Source organism: Anabrus simplex, chromosome 5 (assembly GCF_040414725.1).
Source record: "Anabrus simplex isolate iqAnaSimp1 chromosome 5, ASM4041472v1, whole genome shotgun sequence".
Taxonomy (NCBI): Eukaryota; Metazoa; Arthropoda; class Insecta; order Orthoptera; family Tettigoniidae; genus Anabrus; species Anabrus simplex.
In genome coordinates this window covers 349,164,133-349,190,414 of record NC_090269.1, presented here as the reverse complement: position 1 = coordinate 349,190,414, position 26,282 = coordinate 349,164,133, and the positions used below count along the sequence as shown (strand labels likewise).

The following is a 26,282-nucleotide window of genomic DNA, read 5'->3' as shown; positions in this document are numbered from 1 at the left end:
ATCCCACGTTCAACTAAACTGAAATTTCGATAACCCCCGAGAAGCTGACTGGGAATCTTTTACGTTGACAGACCTGGACGCAGGAAGGACGTAATACATACATCATCATTGTGGACTCTTATGCCTTTCAGCGTCCAGTCTTCAAGCCTCTGTGAATTTACTAAACAACACCACAATCCTCTATTTGTAACTTGCTCTGTGACCTCGTTTAGTTCCATACTTCCATACTTCTTTAAGACATTTGAAAGTAAGTTGAACCATCGACGTCTTGATCTTCCTCTACTCCTCTTACCTCCTTAACTTAGTCCTTTATTCTCCTAGGTAATCTATCTCCTCAATTCACCTCCCATGATCCCACTACCGAGGCCATTTTATGCGTACATCGAGTTGGTCACTTAGCCTTTAAATTATCATTCCGAATACCCTTCTACCATTGTTCCCACCTGTTTGCACCGGCAATCATTCTATCTAATTTCATGTCTGTTACTTCTAGATTATGAATAAGATATCCTGAGTCCACCCAGCTTCCACTCCCGTAAAGCAAAGTTGGTCTGAAAGCAGACCCGTGTAAAGATAATTTCGTCCGGGAGCTGTCTTCTTTCTTACAGAATACTGTTGATCGAAACTGCAAACTCAATGCGTTACCTTTGCAGCTCCTTAATTCAATTTCACTTACAATCCCACCATCGTGGGAAAAATACACGTCCTAAATACTTGAACTTGCCTACTTGCTTCAGCTTTATATTCCGAACCTGACATTCAGGTCTCTTAGGTCTCCTACCAACTGATATCAATTTAGTCTTAGAAAGGCTAATTATTTTCATACCATACACATTGCAGCTATTTTCACTTTCCAAGATATTAGACTGCAGGATTTCAGCGCAAACTGCCATTAAGAAACCTCTCATATTTCCTATTCAATTTAAGACCATAATCGCCTCAATATATTTATCCTACCTGAAACATATTTTTTAAAATTATCGGTATTCTTTTTTGATCACCCTGCATGTGAGGATAGCACAGTTAATTTATTAATATAATTGTTCTCACAAGAGAGTAAGTAAACTAATGAGCTTACCTGCAATTCATGCTGGAATGTAGAATACTCCACGTCCTAGTGAATAGAGGGCAGTCAGGTAAGTTGTAATTCTTTTCGCACCTCTTCAGTAAATCCAACGGCTGCAACAAGAGACATTTTTTACTCTCTAGAAGACTTGATCAAAAGAGATGAGTTTTTGAAAAGTTCTTAGAAGATGAGTTATATGTCTTATTTTGCCAGACTAGTGTTCATCTTGGCCAAAAGACCGTCCACACTAAATATGATACTTTAACGTGTATTGAGTAAAATACACGTTTACACTCTTTTATTATTTATTGTAATTACAGTCGTCGTAGAATGGCAAGACCGATTTTCTAAACCAGTGCTGATAAAGAGTAGCGTTACGAAAATGTTGCAAAGTTTGGGGTGGGAAGACTTGGGAGAAACGAGACGAGCTGCTCGACTTAGTGGTATGTTCCGAGCTGTCAGTGGAGAGATGGCGTGAAATGACATTAGTAGACGAATACGTTTGAGTGGTGTTTTTAAAAGTAGGAAATATCACAATATGAAGATAAAGTTGGAATTCAAGAGAAAAAATGGGGAAAATATTCGTTTACACAGTAGGTAGGAGAGTAAGGGATTGGAATAAGTTACGAATTAATTTCCAAATTCTTCGCAATCATTTGAGAAATGGCTAGGAAGACATGTAGGGAATCTGCCGACTGCCCTAAATGCAGATCAATGTTAACTGAGTGATTGAATACATTATACAGATTTCGTTTAGTAAAACATGGTGTCACCGGGCGAGTTGGCCGTGCGCGTAGAGGCGCGCGGCTGTGAGCTTGCATCCGGGAGATAGTAGGTTCGAATCCCACTATCGGCAGCCCTGAAGATGGTTTTCCGTGGTTTCCCATTTTCACACCAGGCAAATGCTGGGGCTGTACCTTAATTAAGGCCACGGCCGCTTCCTTCCAACTCCTAGGCATTTCCTATCCTATCGTCGCCATAAGACCTATCTGTGTCGGTGCGACGTAAAGCCCCCTAGCAAAAAAAAAAAAAAAACATGGTGTCAAACTTTCTTACGGGAAAATCGAATGATCATAAATATGTCTTGTGTGCTTCTCAGCCATGGCTATCCATAAACGTTTGTTAATTTAAGATGAACGCCTGCCATAGTATATAGCCTGAATGTTTGCTAGGAAACATCTGGAATTGGGAAACTATGAGGATCAGGCTGCAAGAAAATCTTAGAAATGTTTTGAAATATTGCAGGATAAGAACAATGGAAATTAATAATATTTTTAATACTTTAGGGAAACTTTTAATCTGTTTAAACTGGTGGGAGATGATGGAGTGTGTGTAAAGCTTCCTTACGTTAAGCTATATGAAAATAAAAGTAGCTCACTCTATGAGAAGCGACCCTGAATTGAAGGCCTTCGAGGTTAGACCTTCTTTCATACTTTCCCATCATGGTCCAGCTTCGCTGACCGCTGTTCTGCTCCCAGGTCCCGATGGTCTGTGCTTTGAGTGGGCTATCTCTGGTTACTTGGTAGACCTCTGTCAGATACGTCAGTGAGTCAACAACCTGGATCAGGAGTATCTGCGAGTTCAGGGGTACGTAGATATCCCGGAACACAGTTGTGATTGGCGGTGCAGTATTCTCTAGAAGAATTACCCATACGGGATCATGTAGATCATTCCGAGCTGAAACCTAGAATCAAATGGGAGTTAATATTAACCTTTCTGAATACCAGACGATCCTACAGATACCAATACACATGCTGCAAGGTCATTTAACTCACAATCCATATTATTGCTTGAAATATTGTGTCATATTTGATACGTGTGTCTGCTCACTTTCTATTTTTAAATTGAATGTTTATATTAAAAAATGAATGGACATCTTGAAATATTTTAAAACTACCAACCCCATTTAAATGGAATAAAAAACTCATAAGTTACTGTTTTTAGTTTATGTAACAATTTATCACGACACATAAGAATTACGTATAATTTCGTCCGATTCAGTATTTTCACCTCATATTGTTTACTATTGGACCTCATTGATAGCGCTGTGGTATTCTCTGGTCAATGAAACGACTATTTTCAGGCACATCCCCAATGGAGGTGAGCTGGATGTACCATTTTAACCACACGCCGTCCGGCTCTATGGCTATATGGTTAGTGTGCTGACCTTCGGTCACAGGGTTCCCGGGTTCGATTCCCGGCAGGGTCAGGAATTTTAACCATCATTGGTTAATTTCACTGCCACGGGGGCTGGGTGTATGTGCCGTCTTCATCATCATTTCATCCTCATCACGACTCGCAGGTCGCCTACGGGTGTCAAATCAAAAGACCTGCACTTGGCAAACCGAACATGTTATCGGACACTCCAGGCACTAAAAGCCATACGCCATTTCATTTTTACCACACACCCACCAGCCCTCCTGCCATTCTTAAATCTCTGGCAGTAACGGAAATCGAACTCAGGCCTCCAAGGACGACAGTTAATAGCGCTAACCGTTACGCTACGAATGCGGACAGTTGATCATTACACAGTTACAGCCTTCTCTGACTCCGTGTGAAAATAAAACCAATGATGCTATTTGATCTTAATTTGGACTGTAAAGGTTTTAAATAGAAACAACGATGTATACACGTTACTGAACAATACCTCTGCTGATTGTAAAATCCGTCGGTTTCACTTAATTGAGTAGTCTGTTGCAAAACCCGTTATGACCATCGCTCATCAGTTTTGAGGTACGACCACTATCCTGTTATAATGTAGAAGTTACTTAAATAGTGGAAAGAAACTGGAGCAAAATGGCTTTATTCCTTGTTTATTTAATGGTTAAGTTTCATGATAGTGGGGCCATGCTAGGGAAAGATTTGGTTTAGTTGTGTAATTAGAACTGTTGAAACTGAACATTATCTAAAAGGCGTTGTGTTGCTCAGCATTCGACAACCTCAAAGAAATGTGTGGATAGTAACTCGCTTAGCATTAACAGTACCGGAATATCCAGGTTGATCCACTATTATATCCCAATTTTTTATTTCGCTATTATTCTGTCATTGACAATGTTACATGGTTTCTTTCAATTCTATTATGGTCTATGGTCCTTGCCATGTCATATTTCAACGTAGGCACTAGCAATATCAGAAAACAGTTGCAGTCGGGGCGCAATGTTCCTGACAGACCGTTGCAACATGCTACAAACTTTTGTTTATCCCATTGTTTCAACCTGGGCCGGAGTGGACAATGTGCACTTTATGCACGTTGGGGCACCTCCTAATTTTGCATTGATTTCACGAGAATGGCTTTACAGTGCTTTTCCGAACCGCGTTATTGGACGTCGCGGCAATGTCGAGTGGCCAGCGATAAGTCCAGACTTGACCCCATTGGATTTTTTCTGGCAATATTTGAAAGGGAAGGTGTATACCAGAAAACCGCGTGACTTGGACACTTTCGAAGCAGTCATTAGGGAAGAGTGTGCGCGGGTACTAAACGACATGTTGCAACGGTCTGTCAGGAACATTGGGCCTCGGCTGCAACGGTGTGCTGCTAATAGTGGTGCCTACGTTGAAATATGAAATGGCAAGGATCATAGTACTTAATAGAGTTGAAAGCAACCATCAAGCATTGTTAATGACAGGATAATAGTGAAACAAATATAGGGATATAATAGTGGATCACCCTGTAGTTAATGAAATTCTGAAGAGGAGAGAAACTTAGAACAACCTATGCTTTCACCTGCAACGACGAACAACTGAAAATCGTACCATTGCTTAAATGATTGGGAATCACGCTCCGAACAACAGGCTCAACATTCTCACTGCATATATAAGACCAGACGACAAAGTTTCAAAGCTTCATAGTCTGTCTATAGACAGAGCAATGACTCTACTTATAGCTTAAAAATCGTCCAGTAATAACGTATGGCCATAGTTGACTCTCCCAATTTTTTTTTTTTTTTTTGCTAGTTGCTTTACGTCGCACCGACACAGATAGGTCTTATGGCGACGATGGGATAGCAAAGGGCTAAGAATGGGAAGGAAGCGGCCGTGGCTTTAATTAAGGTACAGACCCAGCATTTGCCTGGTGTGAAAATGGAAAACCACGGAAAACCATCTTCATGGATGCAGATAGTGGGGTTCGAACCTACTATCTCCCGAATACTGGATACTGGCCGCACTTAAGCGACTGCAGCTATCGAGCTCGGTCTCCCAAATTTGGGAAGATTGGACAATATAAAAGCTAGATTCTAGAAACGAATCCTTCATGTTTCACAATATACAGAAAACAGATTTACATACAAGTCATTCTTTCTGGTGGACATTAAGTCTACATTTACTGCTGCATCGATTGGCGGTGCTACAAGAAAGACGACAGAAAGCACAACAAACGCCATAAGAGTTCTTCAACATGGAAGTAGTAAAGAGAGAGGCTAACTTCAAATTGCGTCACACACACACACACACACACACACACACACACACACGCGTGTTCCATAGCAAAAGGTGTCTAGACAATGGATTCCACACCCTAAGGGATGATTGAGAACGCCGAATTTGCGGCAAGCCCCGTTCCCGTTAAAATCTAATGCTCCCTCATATTTGACCGAGTCCATTATTCAGATGGGTCGAGTGCATGCTCGGGACAATAGGTTTACGGCTATTCAGGTTCCACAGCGTCGTACGGTAACGTGAGACCCGAAATACAAGTTAGAAATATATCTATACGCGTGTCACAGGAAAGCACGAAGTTCAGGAAATCTATCGTGTACTGTATGTAACACGGAATCTCTATCAATGGTGTTAAATTAATTTCTGAAGTCAATTTTTAGTAGATTTTATTCGATGTAGTACCGGGCGAGTTGGCCATGCGGTTAGGGGCGCGCAGCTGTGAGCTCGCATCCGAGAGATAGTGGGTTCGAATCCCACTGTCGATAGCCCTGAAGATGGTTTTCCGTGATTTCCCATTTTCCCACGGCCGCTTCCTTCCCATTCCTAGGTCCTTCCTGTCCCATCGTCGTCATAAGACCTATCTGTGTCTGTTCGATGTAAAGCAAATAACAAAAAAGCTATATGAAATAAAGCAAAGTAGTGCCAAAGCTCAGAAAAGAATGTCATAAATACCGCTACCTTCCCACCCATTAAGACATTTAAGTAAATTATTACCAAATTAACTAAATATTGGGAAATATCATAAACTCTTTGATATATTTTAGATGTTTAGTTAATTCATCCTCTTCACCGGGCGAGTTGGCCGTGCGGTTAGAGGCACACGGCTGTCAACTTGCATCTGGAAGATAGTGGGTTCGAATCCCACTGTCGGCAGCCCTGAAGATGGTTTTCCGTGATTTCCCACTTTCACACCAGGCAAATTCTTGGGCTGTACCTTAATTAAGGCCACGGCCGCTTCCTTCCAACTTCCAGACCTTTCCCATCCCATCGTCGCCATAAAACCCGTGTCGGTGCTACGTAAAGCCATTAGAAAAAATCATTCTCGGCAATAAAATGTATCTTATTCCCTTATGTATTCTCTCCATTGTTAGTATAGTCTCTATTTCTGAAAATGTAAAAGTATAATGTCCTAGATGTTTACTTTCAATCTTTGTTATTTTATCCTCAGAATGAAAATGTTTCTTACGCTCATTTATGTATTCTTGTTATTAGATTTTGTATATTAATTATTAATTATTCCAATTCGAATTAATTATTTACGTTACAGTGGCTGTTAGTTACAGCCGAAGGGACCTCTGGTCCTACTTGTAATTAATTTAAAATAAATACATTTCTTCTTCTCCTTACCACCTTACGGAGTACGTCAATAGAAGGCATCCTCTCAGTGCATTTGCCAAAGACTGGTGAAAAATTGTGATCCATTTTTATCTATGGATATTACATGTATGTGATACTTGTGTAGATATTCTATTATATTACGTGTGCACGTTGTGCTCAATTAATTAGTTAATGCTATTGTTTATTAACTCTTTCGTTGTCTAAAACTTTATAACTATTTGCCGGACTGAGTGGCTCAGACGGTTGAGGCGCTGACCTTCTGACTCCAACTTGGCAGGTTCGATCCTAGCTCAGTGCGGCCGTATTTGAAGGTGCTCAAATAAGTTGGTCTCTTGTCGGTAAATTTACTGGCATGTAAAATAACGCATGCGGGACTAAATTCCGGCACCTCGTCGTCTTCGGAAACCGTAAGAACTAGTTAGTGAGACGTAAAGCAATTATTATTATTACTATTATTATTATGATGATGATGTTGTTACTATTTTTCACGTGTATTTCAATTTAAAATTAAATATTATGTGATGCTAAAATATCAAGAGTGCCTATTTCTGCTATTGGCCGCATAGAAATTGTGACATTGCTGATGATGTCAGTTGGATCTCACCACTCGTTTTGGAATGAGTCAGAGTGATGTGTCGAGAGTTGGAAAAAGTTAAGGGAGACACAAATGATTGCTTACCGGCAATGAACGGGATCCTTACGCAAAATAATTCGCAGAGAGGATGGGTATTTATTGCTTTCAACACGCCGTGGGCCCACTGCTACTACTACCTCATTCCGTCAGGATCTTCGAAGAGCCACCGGAGTGTATGCATCAGATGTGACAGAGCGAAATCAGCTGAATGATGAGGGACTGATATCAAGTAGGCCAGTACCAAAAGTTCCTCTAAAACCGTACCATTGTGCAGTTAGTGGGAAGAGGGCAACAACTCATACCCCATGGTATTGGGAGCAGAGGAAACGTATCCCTTTTTCTGCTGACATCACCATTAGATTGCACCCATACTTGAGGAGCATTAGCCCTTCATGATCGAACGCCATGAGCACCAAAGCAGCAAGAGTTTTTTTTCTTTTTTGCTAGTTGCTTTAAGTCGCACCGACACAGATAGGTCCTATGGTGACTATGGGATGGGAAAGGTCTGGAAGTCGGCAGCCCTGAAGATGGTTTCCCGTCGTTTCCCATTTTCACACCAGACAAATGCTGGGGCCATACCTTAATTAAGGACACGGTCGCTTTCTTCCCACTCCTAGGCCTTTCCTATCCCATCGTCATCATAAAACCTATCTGCGTCGGTACGACGTAAACCAAATAGTAAAAAAGAATATATACCACCGACACGATGCCTGGATTCGTTTTCTTTTATCTCAACGCTGCAATTTATGACAGAACATCACACGATGGTCTCTTACCTTAGCAAGATAAGCACGCGTCTTCTCTAAACTCTTCATGATGACCACCAATGGTCTGCCGCGCTGGACACCTCCCCTCGCGTAAGATGAAGGAACATACTCCTCACTCAGTCGCTTCCTTACATTTACCAAGTAATTTGTCAAACTCCATGCTGAAAGTAGCCCAAGATCGTTAAATTATTGCGTCTGTTATGTAGTTTTAATTTTATTAATTAGTGCTGTGGATTTTAATCGATTAATCGAGCAAATTAATCGATCAATTTCCGTCATACAGTTAATATGTTAAAACTATTAAATCTTTAATCGATTTGATTAAAATTAATCGTTGTAGTTCACTTGTCTTATTGCAAGGCCAAGAAAAAGTCTGACATTTTTCGTCTTACTAAATTGTACTCCAAATAAATGAGTGGTGTTGTTCCATAATACTGGGAATTCTTCATCCAAGGAGAAGATTATGAGAGTAGAGAAGGTTTGTTAAGAAGGACGCCATACTTTTTAGTGAGGACTCAGTTAGTGTAATTTTAAAGCTTTTCAGTCTCTCGTGCACTAAATATAACACTTAAAATATTTAAACATACCTGTAAAAAAGTTTCGCTCTTGAAAGGACATCGTCGGATTCTGTCAAATCACTCTTTTTTTATGAACATTGATTAAAAATATAGGAACATTTATTTTTAAATTCTGCTTATGCCTTTCAATACTTGAAAGTTAGAACTCATTTAATTAAGTGAAGTGCTCCTATAATACGCCCTCTTGTCGTTGCTAGTTCAACAAAGAGTGCGAGGTGGTGTAATACTCTGTCATTTGCGGGAGGCTGGTTGGCTAGTTTATTAGTATCTTTTCGTTACGTTATGATCCGGTTGATGTCAACGGCAACTAGATAGCCCATTAAATGCTCATTTAACAACCCTTATGCCATTTCCAAACCAATTAAAATACGATACTAATAATAATAACAAAACACTAATACCAATTATAACATTAATCATAAAGATAAAACTACAATTCAAAGTGGGCGTTGACATTGCTGCTTTTGATTTTATCTGAACGTGGTGAAACATTTGTGGATGATTCTGAAAATTTGGCAGCGCTGGGGTTCGCGGATAATATCGCTCTGGTACCTGAAGATGAGTATTCCCCTGTAATTATGCTAGACATGATTAATCAATATCTTATTCAATTTAGCCTCTAAATGAGTCTCCAAAAATCGAAATCAATATTAATTAATAATGGTAAACTGAAATATACTTCTTCTTCTTCTCCCGTTCATGCCGGGTCGACGTTTCTGACAAGTCGTTTCCACTTTCCGCGGTCCCAAACGGCATTTGCTCTGAAATTCTTTTCCCTAAGATCCTCCGGCACATCCATTTTATTCTGGGTCTATCTCTCTCCTCCCCCAGTAGAATAACACCCACGGTATCCCCTGCCTGTCGTAAGAAGCGACTAAAAGGGGCCGCAGGGCTCTGAACTTCGGAGAAGTTGACGACCGCTGAGCCCTTAGCTGAGTCATGGTATTGCTTGCACTTACTTGTGCCAGGCTTCTCATTTTAATTTACCCTATCCAACCTCCCTTGGTAAACTAGTGTTCCTTTCCGAGTCCGACGGTATTAGGTTGCGAGGCCTAGGGAGTCTTTCATTTTCACTCCCTTCGTAGCCCTTATCTTTCTTTGGCCGATACCTTCAATTTTGAAGTGCCGGACCCCTTCCATTTTTCTCTCTGATTAGTGTTATATAGAGGATGGTTGCCTAGTTTTACTTCCTCTTAAAACAATAATCACCACCACCACTCTCTCCCTCCTAACTTCCATCTCCATGTCAAGAATTCTCCTTCCCACATTTTTCATCCCTGCACTTAATGTGGACGCACCAGAGCAATCGTCTTTCTTGGGCCTTACTTTAACGCTGCCTCGTATAAAGGTGTTCTTGATGTGGTCTTTCCTCTTAACTCCACACATCCATCTCACCATCTTCATTTCAGATCCTTACAGCCGCTTACATTGGGACTCCACTGAAATATACAACACTTACTACAATAAATGGTAAATCAGTATCAGAATTGATGAAATGTAAAAATACTAAATATGTAGGTGCAACCTTCAATGATCAAGGCTGCAGTGCCCCTATAGAACCCCCACGCGACTCTTGCGTGGTACAACTTTCGCCTGTAATAATGACATCAATCTTTTTCTCTAAGTATGACTTTCTTCTTAACAAAATAAGTTGAAGTAAGTTTTACGTTCTACTCACTGTCATATGGAAAATCGTCGGAGACTAGAATGATACTGCTGCAGGAGAAGTGCTGACTTAAGGCTACAAGCAGCTGTGCAGTAGCATTAACTGGAAGACTCGAGTACTGCGTCTGGGTAATTGGTGTGACCAGCAACAATGGAATCATCAGTTTATTAAACATAATGGATATCTGAAAGAGAAGAAGATTATTACTTTGGATAGGAATTAATACAAATTGCGGTAAGCTTTGAACTGTTGCCTCTGATTCATTTTGTAACTTGTGCTACGATGTGCATGTACCTCCTTACTCTCAAGAACTTCACTAGCTAAAACCTGATAAAAGACATGCTTATATTAATACATCAACTCCTGCATAACAACTCGCCTCAGTACATTTTCCTCTAAAGTTCATTTTCTCTTCTCTTTCCATTAATGTAACTCTCGCGCTGGCACTCTCCTTGTTATTCACCTTCACCACTCACCTATATACGGTATAAACATTCTTTCACTGTAACCAGAGCCAGGCTGAGCAGCTTGGACGGTGGAGCCCAACTTGGCGGGTTCGAACCCGGCTCATTCCAGTGTTATTTGAAGGTGCTCAAATACGTCAGCCTCCTGTCGGTAGATTTACTGGCACGTAAAAGAACCCTTGTGGGACTAAATTCCGCCTCCTCGGAGTCTACGAAACCCGTAAAAGTAATTAGTCGGACGTAAAAATGGCATTATTATTATTATTATTATTATTACTGTAACCTGTTTCAGACTTTGGAATTCCTTGCCAGTCAATGTCAGGGATAGAACTTCCGTGGCTCAGGTGACAGCTCTCCGGCCTCTCACCTCTGGGTTCCATTGTTCAAATCCCAGTCACTCCATGTGAGATTTGTGCTGGACAGGTTTTTCTCCGGGTACTCCGGTTTTCTCTGTCATCCTCAATTCTAGCAACACTCTCCAATATCATTTCATTTCATCTGTTAACATTAATGAGGTTCGGATGTTAAGGAAAAGTCATATTCCTTTCCTGAGATTATTTTACCCGAAACCTGAAAAATAACTGAATGATGGGTCCCTGACCCCATTTAAAGAAATTTTATGTTGCGTATAAATGCATATTACGAACATTTTTATTGCTTTAGTCATATTTTGCTTGGTATAAGGTCATATTTATCTATATTATGAACATTTTTCTTAAATTGAGGCCTCGTATTTAACACGGTACATGTCATCTGCGTCGAGTTTCAAACACAGGTTTTCAATGTACTGTAGTATATGTATTTTTCTTTCTCTTCCCGAAAGAGACAGGTTGCAGGTTTAGAAAAGATAATTCCGAGAAAGAGACGATGTACGAACGTACGCCGAAAAAATACCAAGAAGCATGCTAATACTTCTTTTTCTTCTCCTTTATCTGTTTACCCTCCAGGGTCGGTTTTTTCCTCGGACTCAGCGCGGGATCCCACCTCTACCGCCTCAAGGGCAGTGTCCTGGAGGTTCAGACTCTGAGTCGGGGGATACAACTGGGGGGTAACGAGTACCTCGCCCAGGCGGCCTCACCTGCTATGCTGAAGAGGGGCCTTGTGGGGGGATGGGAATATTGGAAGGGACAGACAAGGAAGAGGGAAGGAAGCGGGCGTGGCCTTAAGTTAGGTACCATCCCGGCATTTGCCTGGAGGAGAAGTAGGAAACCACGAAAAACCACTTCGAGGATGGCTGAGGTGGGAATCGAATCCATATCTACTCAGTTGACCTCCCGAGGCTGATTGGACACCATTCCAGCCCTCATACCACTTTTCAAATTTCGTGGCCAAGCGAGAAATCGAACCCTGACCTCCGCGGATGCAGATAATCACATTAACCACTACACCACAGAGGCATGCTAATACTTCATTTTTCGTTTTTTCTAGCAAATCACAGTGAGAACTGCACCTCAGTGCTATGATACTGAATGAATGTATAAAGTTTTAATTTACCTACCGAAGCTCTGTCAGTCTGCATGATAAAATGTGTCTGCTCTTTTAAAGCTTACCACATTCTAACACGTTTTATGTTAGTAGTATTCAAATATTTGCTACCTATCTCTAAAATGTTTAAGTCATATTTTAGCATTTGTAGGTCAGATTTAGCTAGTTTTTAGGGTATATTTACTTGCATATTTTGTACTTCTTTAGGTCATAAACTTCCGAACCCTAGTCATTAATCATTGCCCCCAAAGGAGTGCGACAGGCTTCGGCAACCGGCACAATTCCAATCCTCGCTGCTAGACGGTGGCTTCATTCTTTGCATTTCTGACCCAGTCACTGACTGGAAACAGGCTGAGGATTTTCATTTTCAGTGTCAGGGACAGTGAATCACTGGATAAATTCAAAAGATCTTGCCGAGACTACCTGTTGAAAGCTACCGGCTGCCGTATGCACTGTACAGATGAGTGTGAACGGCAAAGGACTGTGAGTCTTTCTCCTGTACTTGTTTACCGAGTTGATTATTGTGTGAACATTATTTTGTGTGTGTGAGAACAAAATTACTTGATAGTTCAAAACTCAGCTGGAGATTCCGGGAGAAGACTTCTCCAATCTATCACAAAATTATGCAATTTAATTTAAAGAGGACAGCTCAGTTCTGAAGTGTGCCCAAACTGTTATGGGGCCGTATTAACTGCCTTTCAGAAACCTGACGGAGGCGTTCGATCTGTCGCTATTGGGAACACCTTTCGAAGGCTAGTTGCTAAATTATCTTCCATGCCAGAAAAGGGGACCATTAGCAAGTATTTATATCCTCACCAACTTGGCTTTGGTATTCCAAAGGGCTGTGAAACTATTATCCATTCTGCACGAACTTTCCCACATTTAAGTCCTACATCGATTTTTTTTTGCTAGGGGCTTTACGTCGCACCGACACAGATAGGTCTTATGGCGACGATGGGATAGGAAAGGCTTAGGAGTTGGTAGGAAGCGGCCGTGGCCTTAATTAAGGTACAGCCCCAGCATTTGCCTGGTGTGAAAATGGGAAACCACGGAAAACCATTTTCAGGGCTGCCGATAATGGGATTCGAACCTACTATCTCCCAGATGCAAGCTCACAGTCGCGCACCTCTACGCGCACGGCCAACTCACCCGGTACTACATCGAATAAAATCTACTAAAAATTGACTTCAGAAATTAATTTAACACCATTGATAGAGATTCCGTGTTACATACAGTACACGATAGATTTCCTGAACTTCGTGCTTTCCTGTGGCACGCGTATAGCTATATTTCTAACTTGTATTTCGGGTCTCATATTATTTCGTCATAGTCTAGAGAACAGCAAGGTAATCGAACAGGACCACTGCGTTTTAATCTTGCACTCCAGCCCCTCATTGCAGACTTGAAAAGTCTTTTTAACTTATTTTATTTGGATGATGGAACCATCGGCGGTGATCCTGATACATATCTTATCGATCTTAAGAAAAATGTCACTGGTTGTAAAAACATCGGTTTGGAAATAAATCGACATAAATCTGAAATCTACTTCTGTTCCATGAGAGATGAGACAACAGCTTCTGCATTTCAAGGCATTGCTCCCGATATTCCCGTTACAACAAATTCAACTCTATCCTTATTCTTGGATCACCGCTTACAGTTGAGGCCGTGGAGAAAATTGCGAAGCAAAAGATAACAGAATTAATGAGGCTGTATGATGGTCTACGACTGGTCAATTCTCACACGGCATACTTCTTACCGAAGAACTGTATTTTTAATTACTTTCAGCTGACCACACCTCTATGATGATTTCCTTCGTTCCTTGCTCAAGCTGATGATTTGGTAAGAATTTGCATCGCATTTCTAATAAATATAGCGTTTGATGAAAGTAACTGGATCCTGTCGTGTTTACCAATAAGATTTGGAGGCCTTGGAATTCGTAGATTAACTGATATTTCCATTCCCACTTTTCTTGTTTCCGCTCATGGGGTACCTGGCTTGAAGTCTCTGTTTTCTGGTTAAATGTCGAGATATGCCATACGGATGGCGCAAGATATCACTGGAAAATCATGACCAATAATTTTAGCCCTCCATTGGTTAATGTACAGTACACTATTTAAATTTCATGCACGCTAGATTGTGATTGTTTGTATAACGCAAATATGTTAGAGTATATGTAAACGTATCTGTAGATAACAGTATGCGTTTAAATGAAAGAGAGTGCCAGGAATCCTAACTTCACCACTTGAAAGAAACCGTAATAAATAAATAAATAAATAAATTAAATAAATGATCACATGTAAAACTGAGCTGGCAGAACACTGGAATATCATGTCTAAAAAAATCACTCCACACTATTATTGTAAGTTTGCCTTCAGAAGATAGACTAGAACCCAATTAATAGCAGCTCTAAAGACATTTTTGTTCACGCTTAATTATAAGGTAGTGTTAAAAAATTAATATGAGACCTTCCTTAGCGTAAATACAATGTTTCAACAACATAGCTTCAGCGGTTCTTGCTTGATATTGGATCAGACAGACGTGCATACAGACACATATTATTTTTCGCTTTTTGATTTCAAAACTTCTAAAACATACTAAAACTGTGATTGTCGCTAAAAATCAAAAAGACAGACATGCATTACAATTTTTTGTTTATAGAAGCTTTGCAAGTTGAAGTCGATTACATATTTTATAATAGAGTCGATAACGTTTTCTCTAATGAGGCAACAAGCTACTGATCTTTCAACGGGACTTGTTGGTTTAGATGTAGTAGACTGTTCACAAATGAGGCTTGTTGTGCCCAATTTATTTAATTTATATCGTACGGTATATAGAGTGCACAGAGAAACTATATGTATATACCATATACACCTAAAACTATTTATTTATTTTAGTCTGATCCAGGACACCCTAGATTTGCCATAAGACACAGAATAATACACAATAACAATTTTGAGGGAAGATAAAAAGATTAATGTTTAAAAAAATGATAGGTTACAATTAACCATGTTAAATGGCATGAACTCCATATAAATGGTGACGAAGAATCGAAACGGAGTACTTGATGAGTGAGACGACTATCTCATCTTGTAGGCTTCTCGCTAGTTTATATTTTTGTCGCCATGTGACGAAATATTTGGGAATTGTTCCCGTCGCGCCAAAGAAAAGTCCAGTCACCGTAATTTTTTAAGGTTATACGACTCAAGAAAGAAAGGGATGGTTGGATTATAGATATCCTTTTTCTCATTGTCTACGTCAGTCGGCTGAGAGGCTGAAGATTCAAAGCGTACCGTAGGATCAATAATTTCTGCTTCGTTCCTCCGTCTGTCAATCGCTATAATATCAATCCTGCGAGTGCTGCCCCCTTCGGCGAGGCAGTGGACTTCTTCGTACACTTCTAGATTTTTGAGAAGAAGAGCATTAGCAATCAGGTTTCTGATGATGTTATGGCGTTTGATCCTAAGCAGTTCTCCTTGAGGGCAACTCCCCAGCACATGTGGTAAGGTTTCATACTCACTGCAGTGTCTGCAGTGGCCTGTGCTGGTAATATAACTTACAGTTTAATTTCCAGAAAATTTAGCCAATTCACTGCCTCTTCACTTGCTCCATGAAGTTCGTGGAATTCTCTCTGGAAGCTCCGAAGTGGGCACATTGTCACAAAATGGTGAACTTTCTGAGCTGCGTCACCGCAGTCACAACGAGGGCTGGAAACTTTTCCCCATTTGTGGAGCCAGAAGTCGCATCTTCCAAGACCGGGCCGCACTCTGTCCAATGAGGCGCAGATTTTTCTTGGCAATTGAACCCAGCAAGTTTCCCACAGGGGTCGGATATCAACCCTAGCTGGTCTGGGTTTGAAGCAGACCACTCTTCCCTCCAGTCATTATTAATAATTTACTGTGATTCAACTAGCCTCTTTCTTAGTTGCCATGTTGGATGTCGAGATTTTAATCCTCCATGCTTCTGAGGGTTGCAGTCCTGATGAATCGGTAAGAGTGTATTTGCAGTATATTTGAACCATTCCTTCTTCAGAGCAGTTAGTCTTCGAACGTGAGGAGGATGTATGTTATTTAATACTGGCATGTATTTAAGTAGTGTGGATTTGAGTGTGCCAGACACTGCCCTCATGGTATCATTCAGCTGGACATCGACTTTCCCTGTGTGTGCGCTGTTGATCAATACAGGGGTGCAATATTCTGCAACTGGATATACTAGGACAAGAGCTGTTGTTCGGAGGACAATAGCATTTGCTCCCCAACTAGTGCCACTGAGTTTGTGAAGGATGTTGTTACGTGTTTTAACTTTTGCTGTTGTTCTGCAGAAGTGTTCTTTATACGTCAAAGAGCGATCCAGCACAATACCCAAATATTTTGGATGAGCACGATATTTTAGCTGTTGGCCTCTGAATTGAACTTGTGGAATGTAATGGCCTCTCCTGTTGTCTAGATGAAAGGTACTAATCTCCGTTTTGTTTACATTGGGTTTTCAATCGCCAGGTGTCGAAGTATCTATCCATTTTTAGGAGTTCTTGTGTGAGAATGGTTTCAGCGGTCTCAAAGTCTGCGGACTGTGCTGTTAGGGCTATGCCATCAGCATATATAAATTTTCGGCACGCAGTAGATGGATGATCTGCCGTGTAGAGATTGAAGAGAAATGGAGCAAGAACAAAACCTGCGGCAATCTATCATTTAATCTGTTGGATCTGCTTATATTTCCATTGAGATGTACTTGAATTAGGCAATTTTATAGCATGTTGTTGAGTAAGGAAGCTAGGATCTTGCAAGGGATAATTTTCAGAAACTTCAGGATCATCCTTTTTCGCCAGACTGTATCATGGGTTAAAAGTTCACAAACACAGCAACCGTTTTCATTTCTTCTTGGAAGCCGTGCTCAATACGGCTCGTTAGTGCCAGAACCTGATCGCAGTAGCTCCTATTAGGTCTGAATCCTGCCTGTTCAACTGCAATGTGCTGAAGTACTGTAGCTGAGATTCTGTTATATATCAATAACTTATCAAAAAATAATTTTTCCATAACTAATAAGCACTTCCCCAATGTAGAGGCTGCCCACAAGGATAAAATATTATTATAGCACATGGCCATGTCCTTAGCTGTAGACATGCTGTCCCATAATTGAAATAGGCTATTTGAAAGCTGGCATGATGACACTCCTTGTCAGTGTTTGGGGAACGGGGTAGGAAGGGAGATTGAACCTTTCACAGGATTTCTCAAACATCTTAGAAATTGTTACCTTTGTTCCAATCAGTACTATTTTTTTTTTTTTGCTAGGGGCTTTACGTCGCACCGACACAGATAGGTCTTATGGCGACGATGGGATAGGAAAGGCCTAGGAGTTGGAAGGAAGCGGCCGTGGCCTTAATTAAGGTACAGCCCCAGCATTTGCCTGGTGTGAAAATGGGAAACCACGGAAAACCATTTTCAGGGCTGCCGATAGTGGGATTCGAACCTACTATCTCCCGGATGCAAGCTCACAGCCGCGAGCCTCTACGCGCACGGCCAACTCGCCCGGTGTCAGTACTATTACAGTGATATTCCGACGAGTCGATGATGAAGATTGTAAGGGCAATGTGAAGTATTCACAATGCCTTTCATAGTTGGGGAATCATGAATGTTGCAGGACTGAAACGTATAGAAAAAACTGAAGTTATACATCTTCTGTTCGCATTCCACACAGAACACCATGGTGATAGTGGAGGGTGTGGTTGGGTCAGACCAGACTGCCAGTCTCGCTTTCAGTGTGTAGCAACCGTTGTTAAACCCTCGAGCGGTCGCGTGGAAAACGTAACGTGAACTGTCGGGCTGGGTCTGGTAGACCCGATATAAGAACAATTATCAAAATCTTTTCAGTGATTTATTCACACTAAACACATATTTTACAATAAAATGGCATAATTTCAATACCCTGAATTGTTTTAGAATCACTGACTTCATAACAAGTTTTAAAATGTCAACAGAAAACTAGCGTAACATTTAGGGTTCAAAATACACACTGATATGAAAATTTGTGGCAAATAGTATGTACTTAACATGTCTGTTTGTTAACACCATTTTCCAAAACAGAACACAATAATTATCAATATGCCGAGCAAAATTTAAAATATAAATATCACTTAAAAGAGGCCCAGCCGGATCAGATTCCTTAGCTTTCTCTGTCATTATCAACAAAATAACGAGGAGGACTCCCTGCATTTGAATCCCCTGTAATCACTGTAACACTGTAACTGGTTATAGTTGCATCTTTGGTGTCTTCTCCTCCTCCTTCGCTAATTCACTAGTGGATTCATGATAACTGGTTATCTGAAAGTCCGGGCCAACATCTGAATCGTCAAATTAATCATCGCATAACATTTCCTCTACTTCACACATTGAAATCCTTTTCAACTTAAACAACAGAAAATAACCTTGTCAGCGTGACAGACAGAATTAGGTACATCAACGGTCATGCTCCTTTTCGCAAGTAAAAGAAAAGCACAACTGATGAAGCTCCTAGATAAGAACTACAACGCATTCCTGTGCCCATTACAGGAAAGTACAGAGACGACCAGTCCTCTGAATGATGAGGCCTTCAATTAATTGTAATATTTCATACTGCTGGAACTCAGAGGCCTGGCCTGACCGTTCTAGGGTTAATCATCGGGATATAATCAGGAGGATATGTGAGAAGGTTCAAGTGCAGTCCATTTTGAGCAGCTTCTTTTGCTAATTGGTCAACGTGCTCGTGATGCTTGATTCCTAAATGCTATGCTATCCTCGAAAATTGAACATTGGTTTCATGACGTTTCAGGTCGAATAGTATTCCTATGATGTTCATAACATCCACAAGGAGTCTGCAACTCTGTGAGTACTCGACGCGGGTCAGATGTTATTGGAAATTTTGAAATTCTAATATCAGATTGCAAAAAATCCAATCATAATCTGACGTGAGTTTGACTAGTAACATTCAGTGTGCATCTGATTGGTAACCATTCTACTTGAGCTGGAGAAACAGCAGTCAGTGTTTGATCGACAATAAATCTTCCATCAAATTTGACTAGTAAATTTGTGCTGATCAAGCACTGATTCTCCAATAAGTGCCCGCAGTCTTTAAACTCAGGGGTGCTACTCTCGCGTTAAATACATCTGATTAAACATGTCATTGTTAATAAATTGAAGTTCATGTAGAAGGTGCGATTTGAATGACGCAATATTTTGTTTTCCTTAGTCATAAGACTCACATGTAACCTCAATCGTATACCAGTTTTGGAGAAAGGACAAGTTAATTTCTGTCATCATAATTTCTCCAAATCATGAAATAAATACTAATCTCTGGCATTTTAACATTCATGTAAAACCAAACTTTAGATTTGATAAGCCAAAATGACGAAACATGAACCTAACTGCAGCATGCTTGTTCGCTCTTTTATAATTTTCGTACCGTACTCCGATCATTGCATGCAATGTTCCGTGGCCTGTTCGCCAGACTCACTGATAATTATTCACCTGTCACAGAACACGATCAGCTGTTTCATGATTCACTGCCACATTGATGTGTTTGCTCAACATCATCCTTAACGAATGAACATGGCAGTGGACACGAATAGCGGTGTTGCCAGATTCATTTCCTTTCCCTTCCAAATTGATTGGGGTTAAGTTTTCTGAAACGCAGTCAGAAATCGCAGTTCAAGTGAGGCAACATCTCACGAGCTTTCAGAAACGTTGAATAAGAGAAAGAGAGTGAAATGCATTCAAAATGGTCCACTTAGTTCACTTGTGGTAAAGAAGAAAAACCCTACGAATTTGATTGCTTTTGAAATATTGTGACAGTTTTCTCATGAACCTCATACCAACAAGCATGGCTATAAAATGACGGTAAGTGTACAAGTTCATTACAACATAAGATTGTAATGATTGATTGATTGATTGAGTATTGTTTCAAACGGGTGGGAGCTAAGGATATACATTCTTATTAAATATTAGAGACAAGAGGGAAGTTAATATCAAAAAAGAAATAATTTCTATGGGAATCAAATCCAAAGAAAAGCAGCTCGATTTGTTCTGGGTGATTTCCGACAAAAGAGTAGCGTTACAAATATGTTGCAAAGTTTGGGCTGGGAAGACTTGGAAGAAAGGAGACGAGCTGCTCGATTAAGTAGTATGTTCCGAGCTGTCAATGAGGAGATGGCGTGGGAGGACATCAGTAGACGAATACATTTGAGTGGTGTCTTTAAAAGTAGGAAAGATCAAAATATCAAGATAAAGTTGGAATTCAAGAGGACAAATTGGAGCCAATATTCGTTTATAGGAAGGGGAGTTAGGGATTGGAATAACTTACCAAGGGAGAGGTTCAATAAATTTCCAATTTCTTTGAAACCATTTAGGAAAAGGTTAGGAAAACAACAGCTAGCGTATCTGCCACCTGGGCGACTGTCCTAAATGCAGATCAGTAGTGATTGATTGATTGATTGATTGATTGATTGATTGATTGATTGATTGATTGATTGATTGATTGATTGATTGATTGATTGATTGATTGATTGATTGATTGATTGATTGATTGATTGATTGATTGATTGATTGATTGATTGATTGATTGATAAAGTATGAATCTCGAGGCTTCGCAACATTAATACCGGAGCTATAGTTAAATGGTCAGCATAGTCGCGTTCGGTTGAGAGAGCCCCAGCCTGGTTCGATTCATGGCTGGTCCCAAGATTTTGATCTTAAATTGTTAATTCCCTCAGCTCGGAGACTGGGTGTTTGTAAAATCTTCAAAATCTCTATAACTCACACACAGCACTACCCTCTAGTATAATCACACGCAGTTTCTCATACACGGCAGATACCACCCACAGTCCTCAGGGGTCTACATGACAATATGTAAATCCAAGAAAACATCAGAAGTGGCCGATAAAATTGAACAAGTGAAATAGTTTTGCTACCAAGGAACCCTATTCACGAGTGATAATCAGAGCATATCAGGAGTCACGAAAAAGATAGTAATCGCTAAGAGAGCCTTCAAAGATAAAAAGCATCTGATGGCCAACAAACGTATAGATATTCAAACTCGGAAGGCATTTGGAAAAATCCCTTGTATGGAGCATGCTTCTGTATGGTTACGAAAGCTGGACATTAGGAGAATAGGGGAAGACTAGAGGCAATTGAAACGTGGATATGGAGGAGAATGCAGATGACAAGTTAGACTGAAATGAAGAACGATATCGAATTCGTTAGAGAGATAGGATAAAAATGGAGTCTGGTAACTGAAAAAAAAAAACGTAAAATAAAATTTATTGGTCATATTCTGCTGGATGACTTCCTTTGTAACCTCGTTGAAGGAAGAATTGCCGGGAAAAGAGGAAGAGGACGACGCAGAGTATCTTATTTCAAGAATCTGCTTCTGAGGATGAACTGCAAGACCTACACTGAGTTGAAAAGCGCGGCTCAATATAGATATGTAAGGCTGCGACAGCAAGGCAAAGCAAGAATATAATGATGACAGTGACGAGGATTCTCAGTTATGGGATATGGAGAGTAGTTTTCTTTGTGAGAAAGGCAATGAGGGTGGCACTCGGCTATCAGGATTCAGGGATTGGAGGAGTACACAAGCTAACCATGGAATGAAATAGGAAATATGAAGGAAAAATATCGCCCCCTGCAAAAAGTGCAAACAATGTCAGTTACCGGTTGTGTCTCCTGGTTTCCTTTGGACGTCTGGGAGAAGTTTTTCACAGATAAAGCATATGGCGATGATTGTAGTATATGACCACTTGTTTTCGAGCTTCTCTCTAAGATCGAAATTCACAAACATTGTCGTGTCAATCTCATCTCAATCACTATGATATGGTCTACTGGAGTACAGTCTTTTTGTGCAGCTGACTTCCATTCATTCTTGGATATTAATTATGGATCAATTGTTATCTTGACTACATCGAGAGATCCATCTTGTCGTCTGACAGAAAGAAGCGATATGTGCTCGTGGTAAATACAGAAGTTACTACAAACGAATCCTAAAGAGACTCACAAGCCCTAACATAGAGAATATTACGAAATGAAATAAAATTCAACATACACAATTTTAATATATTTATTGCGGTACCTGATGCATGTCACTAATAGATGACAGAACTTCAAATGTCATTCTTCGGTTTCACAGAGTTATTAACACGAATCACCTAGATAAACAGGTTGTCTCACATAAACTCAGACCGAACGCACGGTGTTTGTACTCTGCGCTACGACAGCTGCCTCAGCCGAACTTGTGTCGTGTGCGGTCACCCTGCTTTAAGGGTGTAAACAATCTTATATGAAATCTTATCTTATAAAAGATGCTGGAAGTGTCGTCCTTCCCGAGTTGTATTGAATCGATAAACAAATCTACATGCTTTTTTTGACAGCTGTCATCCGCCATCTTTAATCAACAGAGCACCAGGCATTGTATCTGCTAACCACATTCTGGCTGACGCGAGTGAGTTCTGCCGCTGTAATGTTTCTGATTTCATTCAGAATGTTCACTTTCAGTTCTTCCAGTGTGTTAGGATTTGTCCGATACACTTTTCCTTTCATTTTACCCCACAAGTAAATATCACACACTGTTAAATCTGGAGAACGAGGGGGAACAGACCAGCACTGATCACGTTATTTGCTTTACGTCGCACCGACACAGATAGGTCTTATGGCGACGATGGGATAGGAGAGGCCTAGGAATGGGAAGGAAGCGGCCGTGGCCTTAATTAAGTTACAGCCCCAGCATTTGCCTGGCGTGAAAATTGGAAACCACGGAAAACCATATTCAGGGATTCTAACCCCCTATCTCCCGAATGCGAGCACACAGCTGCGCGCCCCTAACCGCACGGCCAACTCGCCTGGTACTGATTACTCTGTCTGCAAACACTTCCGGGATTGTAAGAAGGAAATCTTCTGCTGTATGAGCAGGAGCTGAATCTTGTTGAAACCACCCACGCGATTTTTCTTCCGCTAACTGACGGAAAAACGGCGTCAAAATGTCATCCTCTACCTCTCTGCATTTACTGCCGTCTCGTAAAAATAGACTCAATTATTCATTTTTCACTAACAGCACACCAAACACCAACCTTCATATCATAATGAGTGACTTCATAAACACGATTAGGATTTTTCTCTACCGAGCTCGATAGCTGCAGTCGCTTAAGTGCGGCCAGTATCCAGTAATCGGGAGTTAGTGGGTTCGAGCCCCACTGTCGGCAGCCCTGAAGATGGTTTTCCGTGGTTTCCCATTTTCATACCAGACAAATGCCGGGGCTGTACCTTAATTAAGGCTACGGCCGCTTCCTTCCCATTCCTAGGCCTTTCCTATCCCGTCGTCGCCATAAGACATATCTGTGTCGGTGCGACGTAAAGCAAATAGCAAAAAAAAAAAAAAATTTCTGTACACCGGTACTCAGAGTTTTGACTGTTCACGCGACCATTAAGATGAAACGAGAACTTTTGAATACGAAAATACGGCGTTGCAATGATAACTGTCTCAACATGTTAACAGCTGAGATTGAGACTGGCGACTCATGCTTGCCAGGTCGAACATGTGTGTCTTGCAAGGTCAAGGACAATGCGTGTTCCTCCCTACTGCAGCTGCCGTAGTGCGGAGTACAAATACCGTGAGTTTGGTCTGGGTTCATGTGAGAGACCCTGTACAAAACTTAAATATCTTTCAACAGTGAAGTTGCAATAGATGATATTCCACGTAACCCTTCAGAATACGATTAGGCCTATATTATAATTTGTCAACCGATAACATTTGGGTTACATTTTGTGTATGCATGTTGGGTATTCAGCCCGAAGGCTGGTTTGATCCTCAGCAGCTCCGCCAACGGTTGTCACAGATAGCCTAGGCGTCACTGAAGAGGCGTACTAGGTAAATGAGTAGTGAGGTAGTTTCCCGTTCCTTTCCTCACCCAGTCAGCAGTTGCTATTACATATCAGTCTGCCAAGCCCACTGAAATGTATGCACCAACTGACCCTGTGAGCGATATTTTCCCACCATTCATATCAGGGACTTTCATATTGTCAAAGCCAAGGATGAGACTGAGACAGGTCAATGAAAGTAAAAAAATTGATATAGCCTATACCAGAAGACATAGTGCACAGTAAGCACTAAATCTCGCCAGCAAAGGCATTACATGGTATGAAAATACTATATTTTACGATCCATTAACGGTGGAGCAAGACACTAGTTACACGTCACCACCTTCAAAAGTGAAATGTGAACCGTACTCGGACGTACAAAAATTAAAGTGTAAAACAATACAGTACTCCCTCGTAAAATGGTAGGTCTGTGGTTATCATTGGTATTCGAGGGATCAAAACAGTTTTGCCGGCTCCACATCCAGTGAAGATCGTGCACTCAAGTATATTTTGTTAACGATTTTATTAGCAACCTTGTGCTATTGCATAATTTTGGAGTGCTTGGGTTGCAGAGCAATAATATAGGGGAACCTACCTTCAAAATCAGTTTGTGGAGAATAGTTCCAGGAGGAGTCGAAGAATTTAAAAATTCAGTTGGATAATGTACCGCCTCATCTATATCCAGGACAGTATCACCTGAAAGGTTAGTATGTTCAGCAATGAATTACGATTCTACCATAGATTACAAAAGCGCCAGAGGTCAAATTCTAAACTATACGACTAGCTTGCTTGAGATCAACTGTAACTTTCAGTCTCATAGGCAGCACCAGAGTAAGTATCCTTATGACATCATCACTAATCACAACTTACTTTGTTATTCGTTCAATCAATCAATCAATCAATCAATCAATCAATCAATCAATCAATCAATCAATCAATCAATCAATCAATCAATCAATCAATCAATCAATCAATCAATCAATCAATCAATCAATCAATCAATCAATCACTACTGATCTGCATTTAGGGCAGTCGCCCAGGTGGCAGATTCCCTGTCTGTTGTTTTCCTAGACTTTTCTTAAATGATCGCAAAGAAATTGGAAAATTATTGAACATTTCTCTTGGTAAGTTATTCCAATCCCTGACTCACCTTCCTATAAACGAATATTTGCCCCAATTTGTCCTCTTGAATTCCAACTTTATCTTCATATTGTGATCTTTCCTACTTTTAAAGACACCACTCAAACTTATTCGTCTACTGATGTCCTCCTACGCCATCTCTCCTCTGACAGCTCGGAACATGCTATTTAATCGAGCAGCTCGTCTCCTTTTTCCCAAATCTTCCCAGCGGAAACTTTTCAACATTTTTGTAACGCTACTCTTTTGTCGGAAATCACCCAGAACAAATCGAGCTGCTTTTCTTTGGATTTTTTCCAGTTCTTGAATCAAGTAATCCTGGTGAGGGTCCCATACACTGGAACCATACTCTAGTTGGGGTCTTACCAGAGATATACCCTCTCCTTTACATCCTTACTACAACCCCTAAATACCCTCATAACCATGTGCAGAGATCTGTACCCTTTATTAACAATCATATTTATGTGATTACCCCAATGAAGGTCTTTTCTTATACTAACACCTAGGTACTTACAATGATCCCCGAAAGGAACTTTCACCCCATCAACGCAGTAATTAAAACTGAGAGGACTTTTCCTATTTGTGAAACTCACAAACGGACTTTTAACCACGTTTATCAACATACCATTGCCTACTGTCCATCTCACAACACTATCGAGGTGTACCCTACAGCCGCTCACAATCTTGTAACTTATTTGTTACTCTGTACAGAACAACATCATCTGCAAACAGCCTTATCTCTGATTCCACTTCTTTACACATATCATTGATATATATAAGAAAACATAAAGGTCCTATAATACTGCCTAAACTAAACTTTACTTACTTTTCTTTCTT

The 26,282-nt window shown here is 40.6% G+C and overlaps 1 protein-coding gene across 1 annotated transcript in view; it reads right to left on the bottom strand.

Moving 5' to 3' along the window:
• LOC136874531 (uncharacterized) overlaps window positions 1-26,282 on the bottom strand; it is a 94,455-nt gene that overhangs the window by 48,436 nt on the left and 19,737 nt on the right. Inside the window, exons 2-5 of the mRNA XM_068227830.1 lie at window positions 10,499-10,670; window positions 8,252-8,403; window positions 2,445-2,750; window positions 1,079-1,179 (exon numbers count right to left, since the gene is read on the bottom strand). Coding sequence (XP_068083931.1) covers window positions 1,079-1,179; window positions 2,445-2,750; window positions 8,252-8,403; window positions 10,499-10,661 — 722 coding nt within the window. The 5' untranslated portion in view covers window positions 10,662-10,670. The remainder of the gene's footprint in view (window positions 1-1,078; window positions 1,180-2,444; window positions 2,751-8,251; window positions 8,404-10,498; window positions 10,671-26,282) is intronic.